This window comes from Nannobrachium achirus (genome assembly GCF_963921795.1).
Source record: "Nannobrachium achirus genome assembly, chromosome: 9".
NCBI lineage: Eukaryota > Metazoa > Chordata > Actinopteri > Myctophiformes > Myctophidae > Nannobrachium > Nannobrachium achirus.
Genome location: NC_137818.1, coordinates 30,571,091 through 30,595,773, shown reverse-complemented (window position 1 = coordinate 30,595,773; position 24,683 = coordinate 30,571,091). Strand labels below are relative to the sequence as shown.

General features: G+C 41.2%; 1 protein-coding gene across 1 annotated transcript; it reads left to right on the top strand.

The window, feature by feature from the left end:
• Window positions 1–10,569: 10,569 nt before the first annotated feature.
• LOC308290565 (differentially expressed in FDCP 6 homolog) lies at window positions 10,570–23,485 on the top strand. The gene is made up of 11 exons (XM_080732466.1): window positions 10,570–10,676; window positions 12,669–12,809; window positions 13,483–13,668; window positions 14,722–14,949; window positions 15,140–15,286; window positions 15,901–16,009; window positions 16,413–16,711; window positions 20,227–20,393; window positions 21,260–21,458; window positions 22,056–22,146; window positions 23,183–23,485. Exons 1-11 carry the CDS (start codon window positions 10,581–10,583, stop codon window positions 23,374–23,376), a joined length of 1,857 nt encoding a protein of 618 aa, XP_080588592.1. The 5' UTR covers window positions 10,570–10,580; the 3' UTR covers window positions 23,377–23,485.
• Window positions 23,486–24,683: the final 1,198 nt, after the last annotated feature.

Sequence of the window (24,683 nt, the reverse complement as noted above, 5' to 3'; positions counted from 1 at the left end):
TGAAGATGTGTGAGTGTGACTGTGTGTGAATGTGAGGCTATGCAATACTTTAACGAGATCAGTTGGCAAAATGAATGTCAGTGGATTGCCATCTCGCTCTCACTTACTATGCTTCTCCTGCAGAGCAGAGGTTTCTAGCTTCTCCACATGAGGAGTTCTTATGAGGTTTTTGCCCGTTGAGAAGAAAATCACAGATTGTCTCTCCGGTGCCTGTAAGAATGGCTGTCCTCCTGGCCTACTCTGGGACTCTTGCTCCCTGGGGTGGTTACTTCTCTCTTCCTTTTGTTCAGGGTGAGATTTAATCTGGAAGAAGAGATGCAGAAACAGCAGCATGGATGATACAAGTTATGAAAGGTTATTGTTGTAATGTTTGAGGTGTTTGAAGTGATGCCAATGCGCTCTGACCACCACCAGTGCATTATCCTGGTACTCTAGAAACATTTTGTAAGTAAAAAGTCACACTCAAACACAAGTGAGTTTGGGTTTGTTATCTTACATCAGAATGCTGGTCTGAGAGCTGCCCTGCTTTTGTCTCAGCACCTCCTCCGTCTGTTACTTTCATGCGTGCAGAAGAATCCTCATCTTCATCGGTAAATAATAAATTCCTGCAAACAACATCCTGCAAAAATAAAATTATTTTAAATTATTCATCTTTATTGCCTGGTATTTCCCCAAGAAATGTAATCGTGGCCTGCTGCAACATCATCTCTATCAGTGTGCTACCAACTACACCATCTAAGTCCCCCACAAGCATTTAAAAGTTTGTCTTCAGAATCATTTGTTCAAATGCCCTGTGTAGGAAATCTGGTTTGCAGCATATAACATAACACACAATAGACAAATGCACAAAAAACACCAGTAAGACTCCCTAATCGGGAGATAAGCAACCGTCAGGTCACATACACAAACTTTAGAAGGCAATGGTAGCCAATCAGGAGGAAATATGGGAAATGGGACAGACCCATGTTGATGACATGACTTTAGAGATACTGTGTCCTGCTTTACGTGATTTTGGGGCAAAATCTGTAGGAGCATTGTCAAAAGTCAAACAAATTAAAATACTTTAAATTAACTATATATACTGTAATCACCTGTTTCCGCGGGAGTTTACTGGAGATTATTTGGACCTGTTTGGACCACACTTCCGGTTTAACAGCAGACATACAAGCTCACGTCGCGTCGCAGATGCAGCCCGTTGTGAGCTTGTAAATCACACTCGGCTGCGGCGCCGGAAGCTCGGTACAGCGTCTGCGCAATGCACTATGGGGCGTTGGAAACTTGTGGATATATATATTTTTTTAAATATGCCGAAATGACAAAGAAGCCAGTAGGCATGGAGTCAAGAGTCTGTCTGTCTGTGACAGCTGAGCAACAAATATGTATGACACATATCATATCATTTAGCATTTCCCTTCCTCACCCGCTGTAGTCCTTTCTCACCGCTCTGGGAGCCCACGAGCAAGGGGGAGCCAGCATAGCGCACCCGAGATGCAGACAGAAACCTCCTCTGAAAACAGGAATAAAGTGTCACTGTAATGAGTGCCACTGTAATGATAATGTCAGTGTAAGAGATATGGCACTCTAAAAAATTAAGACATAAATCTGGGACATACGTGTATACTGGAAATAGGACAATGCCTGGTGTCAGGGATTCTCTGTGAAGACTCTGTGAAAACGGTCACATAAAGACAAGTCACAGTCCATGTCATGTCTGGCATCATCATGTTTAGCCCATTGACTATAATTCACAGTATACTTGGCATTAATATTACTGCCGACCATTTCCCAAAGCATTCCGTAGTCAGATTTTCAAGACAGCCTCTGGATTTATCTAATTTCAGTACAGAATGAAAATCCACTTGACTTGATAGGAAATTCAATACACTACATTTTATTATATTATGGATGCATTTTAAAGCAGGAGTTATATATGATGATCGCACCTTGTGGAAAATCATTTTCAAATTAGATTTATCAACTGCACAATGATGTTAGCCATCATTGACTCAGTTATTCAAGTAAGTCTGGTAACTTTTTATTGACTATGAAGAAAATGTGGACAACTAAAACTATTAACAGAAAAGTTGCCAATGTTTGATATCGGTAAATGGGCGAAACTCTAAATGGACAGTGACTCACAGTGGTATCGTGCTTTAAGAGGAATAGTGCAATCTTACCCATTGCTCCTCCAATAGTTTCTCTGTGACTCCTGGAAACCGGTACTCGCTGTGCCTTTAAAGAGAAGCACCATGTTAAAAAGAACTACAGTATGTTTATTTACGAGAGAACCCTTAAGAGAACCGGCTAAAAGAACCAAGGAGTGAGGAAGAAGAACACATTACACAAAATTGATCTCTGGTTAAGCCTAATATATATATTACAGACATGTACAATGTAAGTATAAATTACCGTATTTCCCAGACTATAAGGCACACTTAAAAGCCTTTAATTTTCTCAAAAAACTACAGTGCGCCTTATAGTCCAGTGCGCCTTATATATGGATCATTCATTGACATTGACATTCCCTTTAGCACAACTCCGTCTGTTGGATGCATAACGCAACGGTAGCGTCTATTATGTGCGCCTTATAGTCCGGTGCGCCTTATATATGAAAACAGTTCGAAAATAGACCATTCATTGACAGTGCGCCTTATAGTCCGGTGTGCCTTATAGTCCGGAAAATACGATAGTCCTTACTGAGTAGATAGAGGTGCCTCTGCCGGTTGTGGGGCCCCCAGCCTTCACCCCCTCATTCTGGAGGATGCTTTGCAGCGCAGCAGGGTCTGGGGAGAACTGCACTGAATTTGTTGGTCCTTTAAGAAATGTAAAAGGGAATACAGTCAGCACCGATAACAATTCCTTAAAACTCTTGCAGTGATATTGTTGGGGTACTGCATTTAATTTCTCTAACACTATGCAATACTAAAATACTGGCAAGCATCACTACACAACACACCACAGAATTAATTATTTTCCTGAATTAATATTATTGGTTCATTGTTTTACTGTTGAGTTGTAGACAAAGCAATGATATTAGTGCCGTGGAAAGCTTTGTCTTTCCCAGGTTGGCTATAGTCTTGCTGAGACATACGTACACTTATGGCCAAAGTGTGAATAGACAACAGCTGTGTATCACTACAGAGGCTCTCCTAGACTAGTTCTATTAAGGATAGAAGTCCAGGCTGATGAGGACTCCTAAATTGGATAGTCTCCGCTGAGGGATTCCCCCCACCTATATCATAGCATTTTCCTGCCTACTGTGAGACTATTGTGTTGAAGATTTTCATTTGATTGAAACCAGCCTATAGATAGAGCAGAACAGGCAAGTAAGAAACAACCACCGCATTGATTATTTGTGGCATTTTGGAAAATCGGAATGGAATATGAGAAATATGACATATGATAAGAAGAAAACTGAGGTGATCCAGGCACTTGAGGTTAAAAAGAGGAACAAGCCATTATTAAATTAAAAATGCAACTACAGTGATACATTCAACCTTCACATGCCACAACCTTTGAATTGAGAGCCAGCTCCTGACATTTAAGCGGAATGGTCCTTTAACCACTTACTGTCATGCTGAAGTAGCCAATCTACAAGCTCAAGCGTTTATATGCTCTTCTTTTAAACGATCTGAGACTTGCCCAAAATAGGGACGCCAGGTTGAAATTGGCTAAGAGGAATAGTATGGCATCTTACCCATTGCTCTTTCAATGGTCTTTTTTCTGCTGATGGGTACCCTCTGTGCCTGTAAAGTGAAGCACCACATTAAATAGACGTCTCTTATGTTTATGAGGAAATTGTGGCAAATAAAAACATAAGAAATAAGCAACGAGTGATAAAGACGAAAACACTGCACAAAATTGAACTCTGCTTACAGAGTATATGGAAGTGTTTCTGCCAGAGGCTTTAGGTGTGGCCCCCAAGCTTCCTTCAACCTTCACACCCTCATTCTGGAGTATGCTTTGCAGCGCAGTAGGGTCTGGGGAGAACGGCACACAATCCTTTGGTCCTTTAAGAAAATACAAAAAGGGAATACTATATAGTAAGTACAGGCTTGATATTTTTTGTGGTTGGCCATTTTGTTATCACACATCCAGCTTTTAATTACCATGAACGAGGGGACTGATGAAGGGGAACATGAGGGTGATAAACATGTCAAAAGATTGTCCTAAAAATTGTCCTAAACTGGATAGTCTCCGCTGAGGGATTCCCCCTACCTATATCATAGCAGCCAGCTGTCAAAAAATGGACCAAGTCCAAATAGTGATAATCTATATCTGACTCCATACTTGGTACTGACAAGCATCCTCACAAGCTCACATACCATCAAACTGCTTCGAAATTCTGTGCCTGACTTATGGGGATTATACTTTACGGCAACAGTCCGCCATTCCGAAACACCGCTATTCCGAAGCAGGGTTAGGGTTAGGTTTAGGGTTAGGGTTAGGGGTAGGGTTAGGGGTAGGGTTAGGGTTAGGGTTAGGGTTAGGGGTAGGGTTAGGGTTAGAAGTCAACGTTCGGAATAGCGGTGTTTCGGAATGGCGGGGTGTAACCATACTTTACAGTGGATGTGTGAAACCCCAAGCGGTTATAAACAAAGCAATATAATCACCTTGAAAAGCTTGTCTTGCCCAGGTTTGCTATATAGTTGTGCTTAAGCATACATTTTATGGTCCTACGTTTACAACTTCTGTCAAATTCAAGTATATTTTTTTCTCAGCTTTACGGTTTTATTTTTCACATTTTACACATTAGACCCAGGTAGCAGAAACAAGTCAGTTCATGTCAAGCATAGCTTTTTGTCATTCAGGTGGTGGTATCTGTATACATGTGTCCTTCCCTTACATTATTCAGACACTGTTGACAAAAGGTGAAAATTGTTGATGTGGGAGGCAAACGGCAACTGGAGGTTCTGTGGAATGCATTGTAGCCAATGAGAGCCAGGTGGACCAGCTCATGAATAAACACCAATTTTGTATGATTGCGAACTTTGTAAAAATACTCAAGGAAAATAAAGGAGACATCACACACCACTTTCTGCTGTGTTGCTTTATGATGTGCACCCTGTATAATTGACTGAGTTATCTAAAGAGCACAAAGTATATATCATACCTCATCATACCGTACATACGTACACATGTACATCATAACCGGCTGCCTGAAGCCCACCCCTGTGTCCTTCCTACCTATCAGTTCTAGGGGGAATTACCTCGGCCGGCTGCCAAAGTAGGCAAGGAAAGCCCAGAAACATGACTGACAGATCTTGCATGACAATAAAACTAAGGCAGTGCCTCCAACACAACCCTCTGCACCCGTACAATAAGGCAGCACAAGAGATGCTTAGTTGCTTAGTCCAGGACACGGGAGACAGTGCTGAAGGAGAAGGGCTACCACGTCGGCAATGGACTGTGCTGAACTAGCCTGGGGCCAGCCTAGATACTAATGCATCTAGCTAACTAACTGCAGTATCTATCATCCCTACCTTGTTTTAACATGGCTGGGATGTCTAGCTCCAGCTAGGCTAGTGCTGAACAGCATATGCACTAGGGTCGGCTGCTACAAATCATCTATGAAGAAGTGGGGCCTGGCAGACAGCGCAGCATGCGGGTGTCGCTCTCCATTCCGACATGTCACCACTCCGAAATTGACTTCTTATTGTCGGAGTGGCGACACTTCCATAGAGGTTAAGTTTAGGGTTAGGGTTAGAGATAGGGTTAGTGTCGGAATGGAGACATGTCGGAAAGGAGACATGTCGGAGTGGCGGGGTGTAACCCTAACCGCAGCAAGCATATGGGGGAGCTTGAGCACACTGCCGACCACATAATCAACACGGTTCCCTACAGTATATAGACCACCTTCAGAGGAGGGCTTTGTCTTATTACGATCAGAGACGAGGTCGTGGCTGAACGACACCAAGTTGTTACATTAAATATAATATACAGTATAATAATATTATATGTATAAGATGACAATACACGACAGAAGAAGCAGAAAGTACATTTCTGACTGTGCAGTAAGTATGGGCTGTTATGAGACTGTCAGCCATTGCCCGCCTGACAACCAAAATGTTGTGATACCTGGCAGTGTTTAGATGCCTAAATAAAATTACGTACTAGTGTACATATCGGAAAAACAAGTAATCAGAAAACAACCTGTGATGGGTCTTATTTTATATTCTTCAACCTATTTTTTGACAAAAGTCACAATCGTTCAGAAATGGTGTTAAATTAGTAAGTAGAGCATTACATCCCTAAAGTCAAGTTGCTCTTCTAACCTGTAGTTGGCTCAGCCTTCTTTCGACTCTTCAAGACCGATACTCTCAGGGGCTGAAAGGTACAGAGAATACAATTACAATTAAAAAACAGTAGGGGGGGCAAGGTAAACACACCCAGAGAACAAGCTGGGTTGTGATATATAATAGCAGACATAGCATCCTGACCTATTTGACCTAAATGGAACACAACCTTAAATAGCATCAACTGCTAACACCTGTGTTTACCCTACTAGTTCATGCTAATATGGCTGCCATGAAAAAAATATTATTGATTGAGGATAGTGGATAAAAGAGGTCCTTCTTTATGCATTAGTTTTTATTTCATGTTTCTTCCTCACAGTGTTGTGCATTCTAACCAACGTTGGACAGTGATTGTACTTCATTTGATAAGCTATTGTTTGAATGAATTGATCAATGCCACCCGGAAGCATAGAATCTCAGGGCTTTCATTAGCTTTGGTGGAATAGCAAAACCCCATTCACTTTTTGATGGCTGGTGAGTTATTCCATTGATCATATCGTCATGATCATATGCTTATCTTCATAACACATGGAATGTTGACCGTATTCCATATTTCCATAAAATGATGTGGAACTGGTTTAAGACGCACCGTAAAACATATTGGAATTACAATCCTACAAATTAGCACATTGAAGAGCAACACTGTCCAACTTCCAACAAATCAGTATGCAGTAAGACTTTCACCACAGGCACCTCTCACAGTTAGAGCTGTAGAGCTAAATGCAACAGCAGGTCTGTTAACAAAAATTACATTTAATTTTTGTTATGACCTTTAAAATGAACCCAGGTGACAACAGAAACTGTGAACACACCTGATAGTTATAAGGTTTTGTGGACTGCGGAGTTGTTGTAGCCATAACTTTGTTTTCCTCATTCTGAAGGAACCTGAGCATGGCTGCATGGTCTGGCTGGTGTAACATCTCCCCTGTGCCTGAAAGACAGATAAACCTCAGTTTTATTAGTGTTAACCCTTCCATACGTGACAATCATCATAGAAAGAAAGCTAAATAAACAAATAGTCCAAACTGAAAATCATAAGAAGTCATTATTTATTTTCTATTTTCTTGTTGCACAGACAAAACAGTTACCAGCTGTATTGCTTGAAGAATTGACTCCCGAAGCAAAATGCACAGTACGAGGGGTCTTGGATGGATCTTTGAGACTGAGCAAGCCAAAGTTATTTAAACAGGCCTCTGTACCAGCAGTAGGGGGATTGGACAGAGCCAGTGGGGTTCTGGAAAATGTACTGGAATGCCCAGGACATGCTGATGCATGTAAAGTATTGTTTATGATCTTAGTTATATGTTTTGGAGAAAGAGACATAGCACTAGAAGGCTGACATCCTTGAGGCTTTTCTTTTTCTGGGGATAAATCCCTGTTGTTTGGCAACAAGACCCTTGGATTGTCTTTCCTTGTTGAATGTTGAGCAGTAGAGGGGTGAGCTTTGGCACCCTGGGTCTTTGAGGTTGCACTTGTTGGTTTCACAATCATGTCCATTGTTTTTGAATTGGCAGTGCCAGTTTTCTCAAGTTGTGTAGCTCTAGCTTGAGTTGCTGTAGCTACAGTTTGAGGCTTATGATGGATTGGTGTTTTTGTTGTCCTAGGTGCAGAAAGGTTGAATGGCACAGGCTTGGTGCATGGCTTGCTCCTCTTTGATTTTCTCTACAGAGAAATGACAAAGCACAAAATACATAACACATAGACTGTGATATAACACTAGCGTAAAACAGACATCATCTTATTAAGTGAAACAATTTTAAATAGGTTCACAAGTGGGGGGAAAGACACTTACACCCGGAGAGTTCTCCTCCCACCTTTTGTGGGATTGAGTGAAATCAGAGGGAACGTGAAGATGCACAGATTTTGCAAGCACCGGTAGTCTACTTAGACCTGGTCTCACTGGTGTCTTTTGTTTTTTGGAGCCCTCTGGGTCCTGGTTCTCCACATCCTTTTTGTTAAGGTTAGGCACAGGCTTTTGTTTAGAAGCCGCCGAATTTGCAGGCGTTGTATTAAGTTCATTCTTCATTCTGTGCAAAGAGAACCAATGTGTTAAAGCAATAAACTACTTTGTCTTGACTTCCATTACTTCTCACACACACACACACACACACACACACACACACACACACACACTCTTACCTTTTATGACCAATGAGCATTTTGTTCTGACTTTGCTGGCCGAGTACTGGTGAAGAGTCCATAATGACGTCTAGTTTGAGAACAATATAAGGACACATATTCAGTATATCGTATATGTAGCCTAAGCAAAAGTCTTAAAGAACATTCAAGTAAGCAAGACAGTGCATGTATTATGCAGACGGTACTGAAACGTGGTAACATTGCAAATATATCTATTCTAGCCTGCTACACTCACACAAGTATTGGTCCCCCAGAGCTATGGTCCCCCCTGCAGGCTGCAGTAGTAAAATGGTGGTATCAAGCGAAAACGATTATATCTCTTACCACGTCCACCACTGTTCAAACTCACGCTCTATTAATGTAGATAATAATCATCTCTATTCAATAACTCGTTACTCGTCGTAAGTAACGTTACCCATTTTAGTCCCGTTTTGTTGTCTATGGTTAACGTTTTATATTAGCTCTGGTCCATAGCGTTAGAACAAGGAGGAGAACTCCTTCTAACGCTACGGACCAGTCTAGAGACTCTCTAGTAGAGTCGAGAAAATATTGGTGTATTTTACTTCTGAATCCAAAGACAGTAACTTACCTTAATTAATAAATGGCACCAGTGATTATCCCAGATTATTTTGATTTCCAAAATGCTCGATAATTTGTAGAGGTTTAAAGTTACTGCTGTGTTGAGTGAGTGTCCACAAAGTACCACACTGACAACATCCTGAACCAGCTTCAGTTTGTAAAAAGCGCACAATTTGATTGGTTGTGAAAAGAACGCATACTGACCAATGGCCGTGGTCGTTTGGTCACCGTATAATCTTCAGCCAATCAGCTTCAGGGCTGCAAAAACAGCTCCATGGAAACGACGTCAACGTTGTTTTATCACGTGATCGGATTCTTTTCCTTTTTTGCCGCGACGTAAGCACCCCTTTATGATAGTTATCCTTTGCTGTTACCTTGCTTTATTTCAAGGTCCAGTCTTTCTTTTTTTCGATCTTTCTTTCTTTCTTTGTGATAAAAACAGTGTGATAAAAATGTAGAGAAAAATATGACGGTAAAATAGTTAAAAGTAATAATAATGGGTGGTGCAATAGAGTAAAACAAAAGTACTCGTGATAAATACAAACTCCCAAGTGACAGATTGTATTAAGTATTATTATTATACTTTCTACATTGTCTTTCATACATCATTGATTTATTGTACTTATAAATTTACTTAACACAACAAAAATTACATTTCATTTTTGTTATGACCTTTAAAATGAACCCAGTTGACAACAGAAACTGTGAACACACCTGGTAGTTATATGGTTTTGTGGACTGCGGAGTTGTTGTAGCCATAACTTTGTTTTCCTCATTCTGCAGGAACCTGAGCATGGCTGCATGGTCTGGCTGGTGTAACATCTCCCCTGTGCCTGAAAGACAGATAAAACCTCAGTTGTATTAAGTGTTAACCCTTCCATGCATGACAATCATCATAGAAAGAAAGCAAAATAAACAAATAGTCCAAACTGAAAATCGTTAAAAGAAAATAGTTAAAAGTAATAATAATGGGTGGTGCAATAGAGTAAAACAAAAGGGATAATCAAGGGGCCCTGGCCCTGAGGTCCAGATTTTTTAATATTTACTGCAATCTATGCTTGCAGTGGAGAGCAGCTGTTGAAACAGGCTTCTCAGCCTTAACACAAAACTGTTTGAAATCATATTTGCAAGTTTAAACACGTGTGTATTTTCACTTGCCTGAGGTTGTGTTCTTAATCAATAACATTTGATTAAACCAAGGCATGCATGGAAAACATGGCCCTGGCTTATTGGCACAGTAGGCCTACAATATAGCTATGTTGTTGTTGTTGTTGTTGTTGTTGTTGTTGTTGTTGTTGTTGTTTGTTTTAGTGATATTACACTTACTTCAAATATTTTCATCTGTCACCCAGAATGGCAGAATGGGGTCCCTGCAGTGGTTCACCAACAGATGGCGCTAAAATGAGTCTGATAAAACTAACAGGGTCCCACTATCAGCCACTGGGTGTGTGGGTGGCTGCCTGTCACTGTGTCACACCAGGGCCACGTAACAAGAGAAGACGACTCAGAGAAAGGAGAAAGAACTGTGAAAGGAAGAAAAAAACAGAAAGTAAAATTGCAGCAGACATGGACCTGCGTGCAGAATTACTCAAGTCAATTTGGTATGGTTTCACAGCCTTGGATCTAGAGAAGAGTGGCAAGGTATCCAAGTCCCAGCTCAAGGTGAGTGGAAGAATATTATAACAGTATGATATCTGACAATGCTTTTAGGACCAATGACTTAAATATCTTTTCTTCAACCAGAAATCCTCATTTCCGTTCTCACTAGCATCATGCGGTCCCCAAGATGAGTGTGGCAATTTGAAGCAAATGTTACAGAAAATTAGTTATTATAATGGAAAAAGTTATTACATTGGTTTTTATAATAATTGTGGTTCTTTAAGAATAGTTGAGGTGTGCCATACATGAACATAACATACATATACATATAACTGACATTTCCTGTGTGAAGAAACTTTTGTAACAAATGGTCTTTCACAAAGAATTCGCTGATAGTGTATTTCCTATGCTCTCAACACTGAAAGGCACAGTGGCACACAATATGCATCTCTGTCTTGAGAACTATGAGCGGCAGAGTAGCAGTTTGTTCTCAGCCTGTATATGAATGGCAGCACTCATCTCTAAGTTGTGCCTTGACTAGGCCCATGATGTAACAATGTGCAGTGCAATTGGTACTCTGGCACCACTGGACCTGACCAGAGAACTGGCTGTTGAATAGCGTATGCTCGATGACGTCCCAAATATCAAAAGAACATTGTAAAAAACAAACAAAACAAAAAAAAACAGCCTATACACCAAGTAGAAGCATCTTGTCAATTGTAATCTCTGTATGGTCCTCACCAGTGCCTCTCAATGAAGCCACTGTGTTGATTTCGTCATTATGTCATTTCACTGGACCAGACTCCATGCCAGCCACCCACAGGATCCAGCCATGTGCTCCTGGCTCACAACAGAACCTTATGACCAGGCTTATTCCTGTAGGTGAAGGCAAGCTGTTGTGTACTCACTGGCTGACCCAGTGTCAGTGTTCTTACACTCACTGGGGGTGGGGGTGTCATGCATTTGCTTGTACACAGGCTGTTTGATTTAAGTGACAATGTATGTTAAACACGTTAACCCTAGCATACCTATTTTAGATACATTTTCAAATATGTTTCAAATCTTTAAATAAAAAAGAAATGGCTAAATAGCTATTTTCTCAAGTTGTTATCTGGGGCTTGATAGTTTACGCTATTGATAATGGCAGGCAGGTTTGATGCTTTGAGAGAGACAGACAGGATGTGGTATTTCAAAACACAGAGGATGTTTATCTCATGAAATACGTCAGATATGTCAACCTTTTTCAGTCTTGGAGCTACCGGTATATAGTATAGCAGGCTTTATGATGCAGAGTCTTTTGAAATAGTTAATATTACGTCAATCAGTTTTATCTTTTATTAATTAACTGTTTCTGTCAAATATGGTGACAGATTCTTTTGGACAAGTATATAAGCCTACTGTAAAACTCTAGCTATATGCTGGCATGTTTGCATATCTTTGACATTATGACAATTAATTGTCATACAATGACTGTGATTAATGATTTAATTGTATTTTGGCATTGAACATTATAAACATGTAAAAAATAAATATCTGTTTGGCTTTCAGGCTTTGTAAACAACAATTGCACAGGGAAGATATGACAAATAATTTGAATATACAAAGAAGTGACAATGGCCATTATAATCAAAATAAATAATGTAGGCCTACAATGGCCAAAATGGCCATAGTAGCTACACTTTCAACATCTCTTGTAGATCTGCTTTATCTGCTATTGTTTGAAAATGTTTGAAAATGTATAAACATTTTGACCATTATGCAAAAATAATTGCGATAATCACAAATAATTTAGACCAGGCCAAGAATTTATAGTCAATGCCAGTATATCAATGATTTAAATCTTTATTGTGACTAATTCAACCAGGCTGTTTTAGATCCTTTTACTAACAAGAACTTATACACCATTATCTACCCATTATTAAGAAAAACAGCCTACGTATATTATGGCATCAATCAGACAGATGTATCAGTTCCCTTTTGAGTCAAGTCAATGTATTTCTACATTTTCATGTTTGCCTTGTGATAACCTTTGTTGCTCACTTTATTGTATTCCAGGTGCTTTCTCATAACCTGTGCACAGTCCTGTCTATTCCACATGACCCAGTTGCTTTGGAGGAGCACTTCAGGGATGATGACGATGGACCAGTATCCAGCCAGGGATATATGCCTTACCTCAATAAATATATCCTGGACAAGGTACTACAAACAAACACATCTATCCATCTTGTATATGTATCAACTTATATATATACAGTATGTGTGTATATATATATATATATATATATATATATATATATATATATATATATATATATTTTTTTTTTTTTTTATTATTATTATTTTTTTTTTTTATTATTACTATTTTAGTTTTTTTTTGTGTTTCAGACTTTGCTGTGAATGTGGGTTGCATACATACTGTATATTCATGACAGATTCAAATCTACCGTGGTACATCCGGCTTTGTCAGGTGTCTATGCGAACACAATTGGCCATTGTATGTGGGAGGGAAGCCGGCGGGGAGGGTGATATTGGTCAGGCTGGGGCAGCACTGTCAGCAGGGCGTGTTGGGCGGGAGGAGTAGTCCTCCCGTTGGGGGGTCCTCACTGGCAGGTGAGCCAATAGGATACAACAGCAGTGACAACACAGAAATGTGTGTTGGGAGGGATTAATGGCATAACGACTAAATTAGGAGAAAAAGGTGGTGAAAATAATTATAAAAGAAAAGAAGAAAAAAAAAACATGGACAGAGAACAAGTCAAGTAGATGAATATGTTGTTATATTGGGTCCAAATGTTTATGTAAAACAAATGATGAATTGAGGGATCTTCTCTCAGTACCTGACCTAGTGTTATACATGTTATGTCCCAAGGTTGAAGAAGGCTGTTTTAAGAAGGAGGATGTTGATGAGCTCTGTTGGACTCTTACGGCAAAGAAAAACTACAGACCTGACAGGAGCAGTGATACTCTGTTGCCAGAAAAGGATGCTTTTCGTCTTTGGTGTCTCTTCAACTTCCTGTCAGAGGACAAATACCCTTTAGTCATGGTTCCTGATGAGGTCGGTTCACCTCACCCATCCATGTTTCACACCAATGTTTATTACACTTATCTCCACGCTTATATTCAATGAGTTATTCAGGACAAGGACATTAGTGATTAAACTATGAAATAATCAGGAATCTGTAGCCTGCCCTGAAGCTATTATGTCCACATTTCTAAACCACAGCTTCTTCTCTTCACTGAACACGCTGTTCTTGCAGCAGCAGTGTGGGTTTGTTGCTGTCTTGCTGTTTGCGCTTTTTGTTTCCTGCAGTTTGACTTTCATAACCGCTACAGCCGTAGGTGAGAGTGCTATGCCTACCCTTTAAAGGGTGGAGTAGCTTGTACTATACTGCAGAAAATCTGAAATCTGAACCAAAACAAAACCAGAACTGCACACTAAAAATGATGTGCGCTGCTCAGAGCACAGGTCTCCGCCAGGCCGGGGTGCCAACCCAGGGCCCACAAAATCTGGGAGGCAGTTACAGCAAATTGGAAAGGAACCTGAAGGATTTGACTCATACATCTCCAGAGATAATAAGTAAAACATATTCCACATATTCCTTGAACCATTTTTATAACACTACTTATTATACATAAGTAGTGTTATAAAAATGGTTCAAGGAATATGTTATAGCGCCACCCTGAGGCAGATTTGAAACATTGGGATGGAGGTTCTTCCTTGGCCTATACTGGGAGTGTCTGTTCAACAGTGCCAGAGATGAGCGGCTCTCTCACTCTACACACACACACACACACACACACACACACACACACACACACACACACACACACACATACACACACACACACACACACACACACACACACACACACACACACACACACGCCTCACAACACGATGCTTGTAGATCGTGGAAGAGATGGTGTAGAGGGAAATACTAGAGGACCTATAGAGCCCTGGAGGACATTGGTCAACTAAGAATAGGATATGGTTCAAATGGATAATATCGAAGATTACTTGTCTACCATGTGATCAAATGCGAACTGTGTTGTGTGCTTTCACTTTATCTGTATGAACCTGTGTGTACTATGTACCCTGTGTTTTAAGGTGGAGTACCTGCTGAAGAAGATATGCATGGCTATGAGCACTGAGCTCAACTATGCTGAATTAGAAGAATTCCTTTCCCAAGATGCAATGCAACAGAACAGCTTCACCGTTTGGGCTTTTCTGGAGATGATGAACTCAGGGAGGTTAACCAGAGGAACAAATAAAAGCATAATCAGTATGGCTATTGAAGAAGTGTACAGGGAAATAGTTGGCGATGTCCTCAAAGAGGTAAGATAAAGGCTAAATCTACCATCAGCGTTTGGCCTGGCATTGCCAGACTGATCACCTGGGATTCAAAACCGTTAATGTTTGCAATCAGTCTGGCAATGGCAGCCTTATCAGTGTTCTCTGTTTGGGTCTCTATAAAGGTTGTTTCTTTGTCAGTGATCAGTATATGTTGGGTTGGGAATGCATCCAGGGCTATTTGTGGAAAAAGGGTCAGTTGAGAAGAAACTGGAAGGAACGTTGGTTTACTCTACGACCCAGTAACTTGGCCTACTACACTTGCGAGGACCGTAAAGACTGCCAGGGCAACATAGCTCTAGATGGCAACTGCTGTGTTGAGGTAAGCAGCCCATAGAAGCAATTTCACATCACATTGAGGATATTTGGGGGAAATAATACAGGTTAAAAATAAAAAATACTACTCCAAGTAGCCTATTGTCAGAACTCAGAATCACTTTATTGTCAGTATGTGACATAAAGGAAATCCCTATTGGAACCTAGGACAACAACAATGTCCAAGACATAGCACAATAACAGGTCAACGTCACGTCACAAGACAAACAATGTGCAAATGACTACAAACTTCAAAAGTCCTTGCTGTAATAGTACTTTCAACTTATATAGAAAGACATTTGTCTGAGTAAAATCTATTAATGACTACTTATGTTTACTACTCAAGCACCCCACTTTGAGAACCATTGTTCTAAATTAAATTAGTCAATCCTATGATATTATTGTTGGTTAATGGCCCATTTTAAAAGTAAATTGTTTAGAATGAGATGATGTTACAGTAGTTTAGGAAATGCCTAATTGTTTAAAAAATTACAAAATGTGCAAGAATCTCGGAAAAATCCTTATATAATAAAAGTGTGTGTGTGCGTGTGTGTGTGTGTGTGTGTGTGTGTGTGTGTGTGTGTGTGTGTGTGTGTGTGTGTGTGTGTGTGTGTTGGACAGCTTGTGTCAGACAGAGATGGGAAGAGGTGCATGTTCTGCCTGAAAACCTTCTCTAAGACCTATGAGATGAGTGCCTCAGACACCAAACAGAGACAAGAATGGACTACAGGTCAGAAGGGTCACTTAGTCCTTCATGTTCATATTCATGTTGATTATTTACATTTCACAGATTTGTCATATTCTCTCGTTTAAAGATGTAAGTGCTCACAGCAGTGATTTTCAAACGTATTGTGCCCAAGGCACACACACCAATGGGCAAGTAAAAATCTCAAGGCCCACTGTAATCATAGCCAATAATGTGTGGCCGTTACCTAAACCCAAGGCACACCTGAACAACTTTTCTCATGGCACACCAGTATGCCGGTGTCGTGTGCCGAAAATAGCAGATTCACAAGCTCACAATGCATCGGGCTTGTGTATCTGCTATTTTCATCTATTTCCGTCGTACAATGGAGCATAAATTAAGAATTACAGTCCCTCATGACAGACTTTTCTCTCTCCTGTGTGCTCAGCCATTCAAACAGCCATAAGGTTGCATGTGGAGGGCAAGACCTCCCTTCACAAAGACCTGAAGATGAAGCGGCGCGAGCAGCGCGAGCAACGGGAAAAGAGGAGCCAGGCTAAGGAGGAGGAGTTGCAGAGGCTACGGGCCCTGCAAGAGGAGCGCGAGCGTAAGCTGGCAGAGCTGGAGCTCCTCAAGGAGGCGCAGAGGCAGGCTCAGGTTCTCCTGGAGCAAGACGAGCACAAGAGGCGTCAGCAGCACGAGGAGCTCCAGCAGGCCCTGGAGGTCCAGCTTCATGAGGCTGAGCAGGTAAGGAGTGGGGAGTCGTCTAACCGCCAGACAAAGACCACACTCACTCAAATGGTTGTGCTCTGAGTCTGAATTAATTCATTCTTTTTATTTTTTTCTATTTTACATTTTTCACAAAAGTACACATACATACAATCCCCCCTCCTCCCTCCCCCCTCCCCACATACAAACAAAACAGCACATAATACAAAATAATAGTACCTAAAAGAAAAAGAAATAGACAGAAATAGGTATAGACATTAAGTAGTTTCAAGAAATCTGAATTAATTAATTCATGTAATAAATAAATAAATATATAAATAAAAAATCGCACCAGTGCGAAGTGAGCGGTGCAAACTAATTCCTGTGCAAATCAGTGTTGATAGGCATGCATGGCAATATTCTTTTTGTTGTGTATGATGTCAGTCTAGAGGTCTGCTCAGACTATATAAGTCTTTATTGTCATTTCTCATCAGTTAGTTGACCAAGCTACGGATTGTAGCTTGTAAGAGTGTCATAGTGTAATGATAAGTGACCTAATTTACCTCCAGAGAGGCCTCCAGAGAGGCGAGAAGAGGCCAGAAGATGAATATTTTAGTTTTTCAAAGTCTGTTCATTTGTATTTTAAACTTGTATTACCTGCCTATCATTTATAACCTGTAAGATTTTCCACAGTCTGTCTAAAAGTGTGGTTATTTTATCGCTTATAAGTGATATTCATCTAATATAATTTTGAAATTCAAGGTTAGCACCGCTCAATTTTTTATGACGTATTTTACGCGGCCTAAACGCGTTATGACGTATTTTACGCGGCCTAAACGCGTTCTAAATCAGGGTGAACCAATCGAGTGCCTCTGTGACTATGACATCATGGACAGATCAACAGAATCGAAGTGTTTCATTGGTCTAGCGAACTCATGTCATCATCATTTGTGACATCATAGTTTTGGTAAAAAAGCGGTCTATAGGAGCGGTTAGCACCGCTCAAAAACTAATCACACAAAAGCTATGTGTGGGTATTTTCTCTTTTAATTTATTTAATTTTTGGTACCCAACACAACAAAATGCTGTGGGTGCACTGTGCATGTGCCTCTTTGAGATTTGTAGACTTTAACCTCCCACTGGGTGTTGTGGGGGTGTCAAGGAAATGCACAGTTGGAAAGAGGTGGGGGATTTCCATTTGAGGGTGATTGATGGCAGATTCAAGATTTGTATTTTGAAAACAGTCACATCTTGTCTCTGTGTAACGTCTCCGTATCACGTCTCCGTGCAAAGCTTGGTTTGACACTCTGACATCACCCTCTGACATCGCTGAGACGTCAGGGGAACCACACTACACTAACAGAATCCATTTTAAGCCCTGATATGGAGATCCCTGATGTCATCAATATTAGGAGACAAGACAATTATATTAGGTGGTGGTGTGGTCAAGTTTATATAACATGATATCATGGACAGAAGTACAGTTTAACACTCTGGGCAGTGGTAAAGTAGTTCTGCCAAGAAGAATGGTCCGGCACTAGAATTATACTGTGTGGCTTCAAGGCCTCTGGAACGATCTGTACCATAACAAGATAGGCTTTACCAAAACAATAGTACTGAGGCCTACTAAAGACCTCTCGACTCCTAACTATCAAGTATTAGTATCATCATCACGTCACACATAATCAATCATGATAAACTCTAATCTACTGCACGTCATAGGACTTTCACATAACGAATAACTGGTAAAGCATGTTTGGGGTCTCACAGTATATCTCCATATACATGGATCTCTATATATGGGTATCAGGGGTCTCCATATATGGGTAACTGGTCAAATATACATCACTGGCCAGATGGCCAAGACATGGCGCAACAAGTTTTAGAGTAACATTATTTGGGCTGGGGGTGGGGAAAGGTTAAAAGGTCAGTGGAACACAGGGGAAATTCCATCATTGTATTGGGTCTCCAATACATTCAGAGTGCGTACAAGTTGTCCAGTGGAACACTACTATTATGTTTTGGAAAAAACAAGTTCTGTTCAGATTGATTGGGACAATATGATTGATCAGCGAACACAGCCTTGCAATAGAGAAAGACAGTCCTCGCTCCCAGGGAAGACAGACTATGCACCCACTGCACACAAAATGTGATAGAAACAGCTACACTTTCTAACCACCTGCCCACTATACCAAGACATCAGAGACACATACTTCCCATAGATTACATACACCCAAAGTGAGTTTAAAAACATGACCCAACGACAAAAAACTCACATACCTACTTGGAGAAATACAACAATGTGTGAACACAGCAGCAAGATTTGTAAACTGTTGCGATAAAAGAAGGCTAGAGACTGGAACAAAACCACCATAAGGACTGCAAACCATTGATTGACATCTAGACCTACTGCAAACAGAGCTGCTACCTTTACACGCATTTTAGTTTTTTTTTATACTATTTAAATCGTATTGAGAAAAAAATAATAATGCTGCTATTTGTTGCGACCGTAGGTCGCATTTACTACCAAAACCTCCACCGGCTGTCTGTGAGTGAGTGAGTAAGTCAGTGAGTCAGTGAGTCCGTCACACTTTTGCCCTGCTCATATCTCCACAACCGTTGCCCCCATCCATGCCAAATTTTGCACACACACTCCTTGACTGCCAAACTACAACCTCCAAGGACCCCCGGAGCCCCAGGGACCCCCCCCCCAGATGTAAAAAATGACCAAATGTGCTCACACGTTACACGTCACACTTTTTCCCTGCTTATATCTCCGCACCCGTTGACCCGATCCATGCCGGATTTTACACACACACTCCTTGCCTGCCAAACTACAACCTCCAAGGACCCCCGGAGCCCCAGGGACCCCCAGTGGAGGACCCCCTGCCACTGCAGCGCACATAAAATGCCGTAACTCGGGCTAGGAGCGTCCGGGAGAGCCGGGGCCGGTACCTATTCGTCCGCCAAGGCAACGCGGAGACCCCACCCCTCATTTCTCACATGGCCCTATTCTAGCGCCACCTTCAGGCCGTTTTTTAAAACACATTTTTGGACACTGCTCCTACAGTTTTTGCCCTAAAATCACGAATATCACTACACAGCATGTCTACACTCATGTCATCAACATGGATCAGGAAGATTTTGGAAAAACACATTTTTGCCCTATTTGTGGAGATAAGCCACCTACGGTCGCTTATCTCCCGATTAGGGAGTCTTACTGGTTCCAAAAACATTATACCCTGTACAGTATATATGACACAATGTGACATAGCTCTGTTTACACTATGCTGTAGCCCCTCCAACTTGCTTTGGCAATGTAAACGTTACGTATGCTTTCTCCTGCCAATAAAGCTCCTTTGAATTGAAATGGATGAATATGAGTTTATTGCTGATAGTGTGAGAATAGGTAATTGCAATTTGTCCTTTTATTTTACAATGTATCTTTTGTGTATGTGCTATACAAATAAACTTGCTTTGCCTTATGAGGAGAGGTGGAAACGCATGCCTGCTGTAGAACTGAGGTATTTTATTTTCCTTCTACATGTCTGCAGGCACGGGCCAGCATGCAGGCAGAGATGGTAAAGAAAGAGGAGGCGGCAGAAAAGCAGAGGAGGAGGATCCAGGAACTGGAGGAGCTGCAGAAGAGTCTAGAGGAGGCTCTACAGCAGGAGATCAAAGCCAGGCAGGATGAAGAGGCCTTCCGTTACGCTCAGGCTGGGTATGGTGTAACTGTACTGTATGTTGTAACTGTTAACCACACACAACAACCATGTACGTAACTGCTCTCGCAAAACAATGTGAACATAAAAGCATGTTTGAATGAATACTGTAGCTTTCATCAAACCATGTCTATTTATTTTTTAAATAGGGAAAGTCAGTATTCAGCTTCAACCAGGTGATGGCTGCTCAGATGGTTTTTGATGAGCGCTCTGGATACATTTGTACATATAGCCTGGGGCTGCTAGGCAAACCAATGACCTCTCCACTAAGCTATGGCTACCCTGTTCGGTACTACAGTAATTTGGGAGGTATTTTCATATGTATGGCAGAAATTAAAGCATCTGTGAAGCCAATGAACTGCTGGTGAAAGCAGGTCATATTGCATTATGTTCCTGAGGAAGTAGACCTGCCAACAGAGGAAGTTGAAGTGCTGTAATCAGATCAGATCATCTGTTTGTCTGCACTCTGTCTTAACTTCAGATGAAATGTTCATGCACAATCTAGGTATTTAAGTATTTAAGCATCACTCACAGACACATTTGCATTCCTTTGATCATCTTAAACAACTTGGTAAAATCCAGTATAATTTTAGATTTAGATTTTTGTTTGGGGGGGGGGGGGTCTTTTATGCCTTTATTGATGGGACAGTAGACTGATAGGAAATGGGGAGAGAGATGGGGAGAGACACGCAGCAAAGGTACTCGGGATCAGGACTCGAACCCGCAACACGCTGTCAGGCATCAGAGCCTTTGTAGTATGCGCCTGGACCGGTAGGCCAGCGGGCGCCCCCAACAATGAGAGTTAGATTTGGCTGTGTTGTGTGAACATTAATCATGAAACATGCATGTGCCTTGTTGCATCCAGGTTGCTGGCTGAGGAGGAAGAGAAGATGAAGGCCCTCATGGCTCTCCAGGAGGAGCAGGAGGAGTACATCGTGAAGACCCAGAGGGAGAAACAAGAGCTGAAGCAGGAGATGGAGAACAAGTCTCGGGCTCTGGCCGAGGCCCAAACGCAGTTGGAGGAAGTCCGTGCCAACCGACACAGAGTTGAGCAGGACGTGGTGGTAAAGTCTAATTTATACTTTGCTGCACAACCGTGTGTCGCTTGCTGAAAGTATGCATCCCGTTTTTTTTCCCCACGACAAGCAGGTGATGCATTGCAGATGTAAAGAAGTAAGCTGTAAGAAACTAAACAACATCAAAAAAGAATTCCTTGCTTGTTTCATAGCAAAGCATGGGACAATCACATATAAAGGTTTTGAGAGTCTTTGGTGGCTGAGAAGCATCTTCAAAATCAAATATACGTCAAATATAATATTACAAATACTTCCCATGTGATGCTTCTGGAATTATATACATTAACTGGACAGTAACAACACAGGGATGGCATACTATGGTACTGTAAGCTTGTTTTATGTGTTCGGCTGTTTTCACTAGTTAAAATAATTTTTAAAATGATAAATGCAAAACGAACTGTTTTGGACATACTAGATTTTCACCCGACAACGACGATATCTGAACTGTCGCTGGAGTAGCGGCAACACCACCGTCGCCCCCTGCAATGTTGTGGCCCTCGGCTTGCCACCCTAGACATAATTCGGCCCTTGGGGAAAACTAATTGGGGAACCCTGACTTACTGAGTCTCTATTGTTGTTTGACAGGCTGCCCAGAGGAAGCTTTTCCAGGCCAGTACCAATGTCAAACACTGGAATGTTCAGATGACCAGACTAATGCGTCCGATTGGACCAGGGGGTATGTGACCCATTTGAAAATATAACGTATCTGTTAGTTTGCTTGTACCATTTCATATTTAAGAGTTGTGTGATAGATTAAACAACAACACCACAATATATAAGTTACTGCATTGTGCTGTATATGTAATCTTAAATACGGTAATGAGCGTTTTAGTTTTATGACACAGTAGTATTTGCTTTATCTCAAAATTAGCCGCATTTCCTCATGTTGTTTATGTACATTTGCTTTTACTTTTGTGCAAAATGCCTTTCTTATCTCTGGGGTTATATAGGTCAGTGAATATAACATATGTTTAGCACTTGTGATCTCCTTGGCACTTACTGTAACTATACAACATGTTAAAAGATTGCCTGGTTCCAGCCCATAGACCCCGCCCACTCTCAGAGTGGACTCTTTCTCTGGTCTGGAGCTGAGTAAATGAATAGGCAGTTTAGCAGCCAAAAATTTCGGCTGATCCAATGAGCGCGGGGGGTGGGGGTGGGACTAACGAATATCCAGCAGTTGAAACGATTTCAAACGAAGTTCACACACGACAGATACACACACACGCGCGTGCGCTGAGTTCACCAAGCTGTTAATGTTGATTACATGTTTCTGGTAGCAGTTCTGTGTGGAAGCAGTCACTGGCACAGACAGAGACACACACACTCAGACGCCACGGCCGTGCGTCGCGATCACCGTACGTCGCGATGCACACTCGTAAAAAAGTCCCTCCCCCGTAAATCGTTTAGAATAGGGCACAGTTTCAGACTAAAGCGTGAGCTGAGTCTGAAATCAGGCTAGTTGAAAGATGTACCTCTTTTTTTCCTGTGGTAAAATATTGCAGGGTTGCCAATGTTTTAACCAAGTGTGAAGCACTATTCACACTTTCAAAAATAACGGAACTAGAAGCTCACAACAGGTTTAATATTGTACATATTGACTTAGAGATCAGATGGTATCAGCAAATCTTACAATGTACCCTGTATACTATCACTTTCTTCTCACAATAACTTAATATTATGTTTTCAATGGTCTTGTTCAATGTTTATAGAAAAAAGACCATCTCTCCACGGAAGCCCTTACACCACCATCCAGCTCCCCACACAGAGAGACCCTGGACTCCGGATCAGACAGCGATCCGTGGAGCGAGATGAGGAAAGCAAGGAGAATGTCAAAAACAATGCTGGTTGTGAGGGAGAGAAACGCCTCTCTAAATCATCAAATGGAGACATGGATATCCCCTAGATCCCCTAGATTGGCTGTGATGTCTGACTTGAGACATTCTGATGGGGACAATATCTCAGAAAAGGGCATGAATCTGCTATATGATATGTGAACAATATTCCCACCAAGTGGCCACAGGGGCTGTTAAGTATGACATCATTTTGTAGGCAGAGGAGAATTTCTGCCCCCAGTTTCTGTGAATCTTTTTACTATTTTTACTATTTACACATTTTTCTTCTCTTTGTTGTTGAAAGGAAAGTGTTAGAATTATACTTGAGTCGTTATTTTTGTCTCGGATCTGTTGAAATAGCGAGGGACAGAAAATGCTCTGGGGGCAGAGTTCTCCTCTGCCTACAAAATTATGTCACGGCTTAAAAGCCCCTGGTGGGGTGGCGGGTACAGTTAAAGCTGAGTTTACAACCATTTGTTCTAAATATTGAAATTACTCACATCATCTCACTGATAGTAATAATTAAAAATATCTTAATGAGGCCTGGGGCGCTGGCGTGGCGGTCCGGGCACCCTAGACTGCAATGCCAGCCTGACGGCGTGTTCGGGTTAAACCCCAATCCCAACGACCTTTTCTGTGTGTCACTCCCCATCTCTCTCCCCATTTCCTGGGAAATAATATTAATTAAGGGGAAATTAAATAATGTTTGCAGAATTTCAATGCTAAATTAATACATTGACTGCAACTTGTGTGAGGACTCTTCTGGTTACAAACAATACCTCAGATAAGAAAACAAGACTAACTTGATCATTTTGAATCTTAAGAGTGCAACAAGGCATTTGTCGCTTAATTTCCAATGAATAAATGTATTCATTTAGGCTTCTTTATAAATTTGGTCAAGCTGTAAAGTCTAATGGCTTAACGTTTGTGGGGAAAGTGTGATTTTACGTTAGAAACTAACTATACATGACATCAGTCCACAGTAACCGTGAAAAAGAGAGAAGAGAGGGTGTTATGCTTCCTGTTTCTATTTATAGTTAACATGTGTAAATACTATGGTACGTGTCTTTTTCTATCTGCCCTATAGGGCAATCTAAATGTGCAACATACCAGTTAACCTTGGTTTTGTAATAAAATATTAATTGATACATTACCATGAATTTGTCTTTGGTGATATATATTCAACAACAAAAAATTATGCATTTATTGTAGTAGGCTTCAGAAGTCCATTGTATTCCCCACTTCTGCTTCACACACACACACACACACACACACGCACGCACGCGCACGCACGCGCGCGCGCACGCACGCACGCATGCACGCTTGCACACAAGGGGCTTTAACAAACATCTAAATTAGTCATTTTAACTGAAAGGGG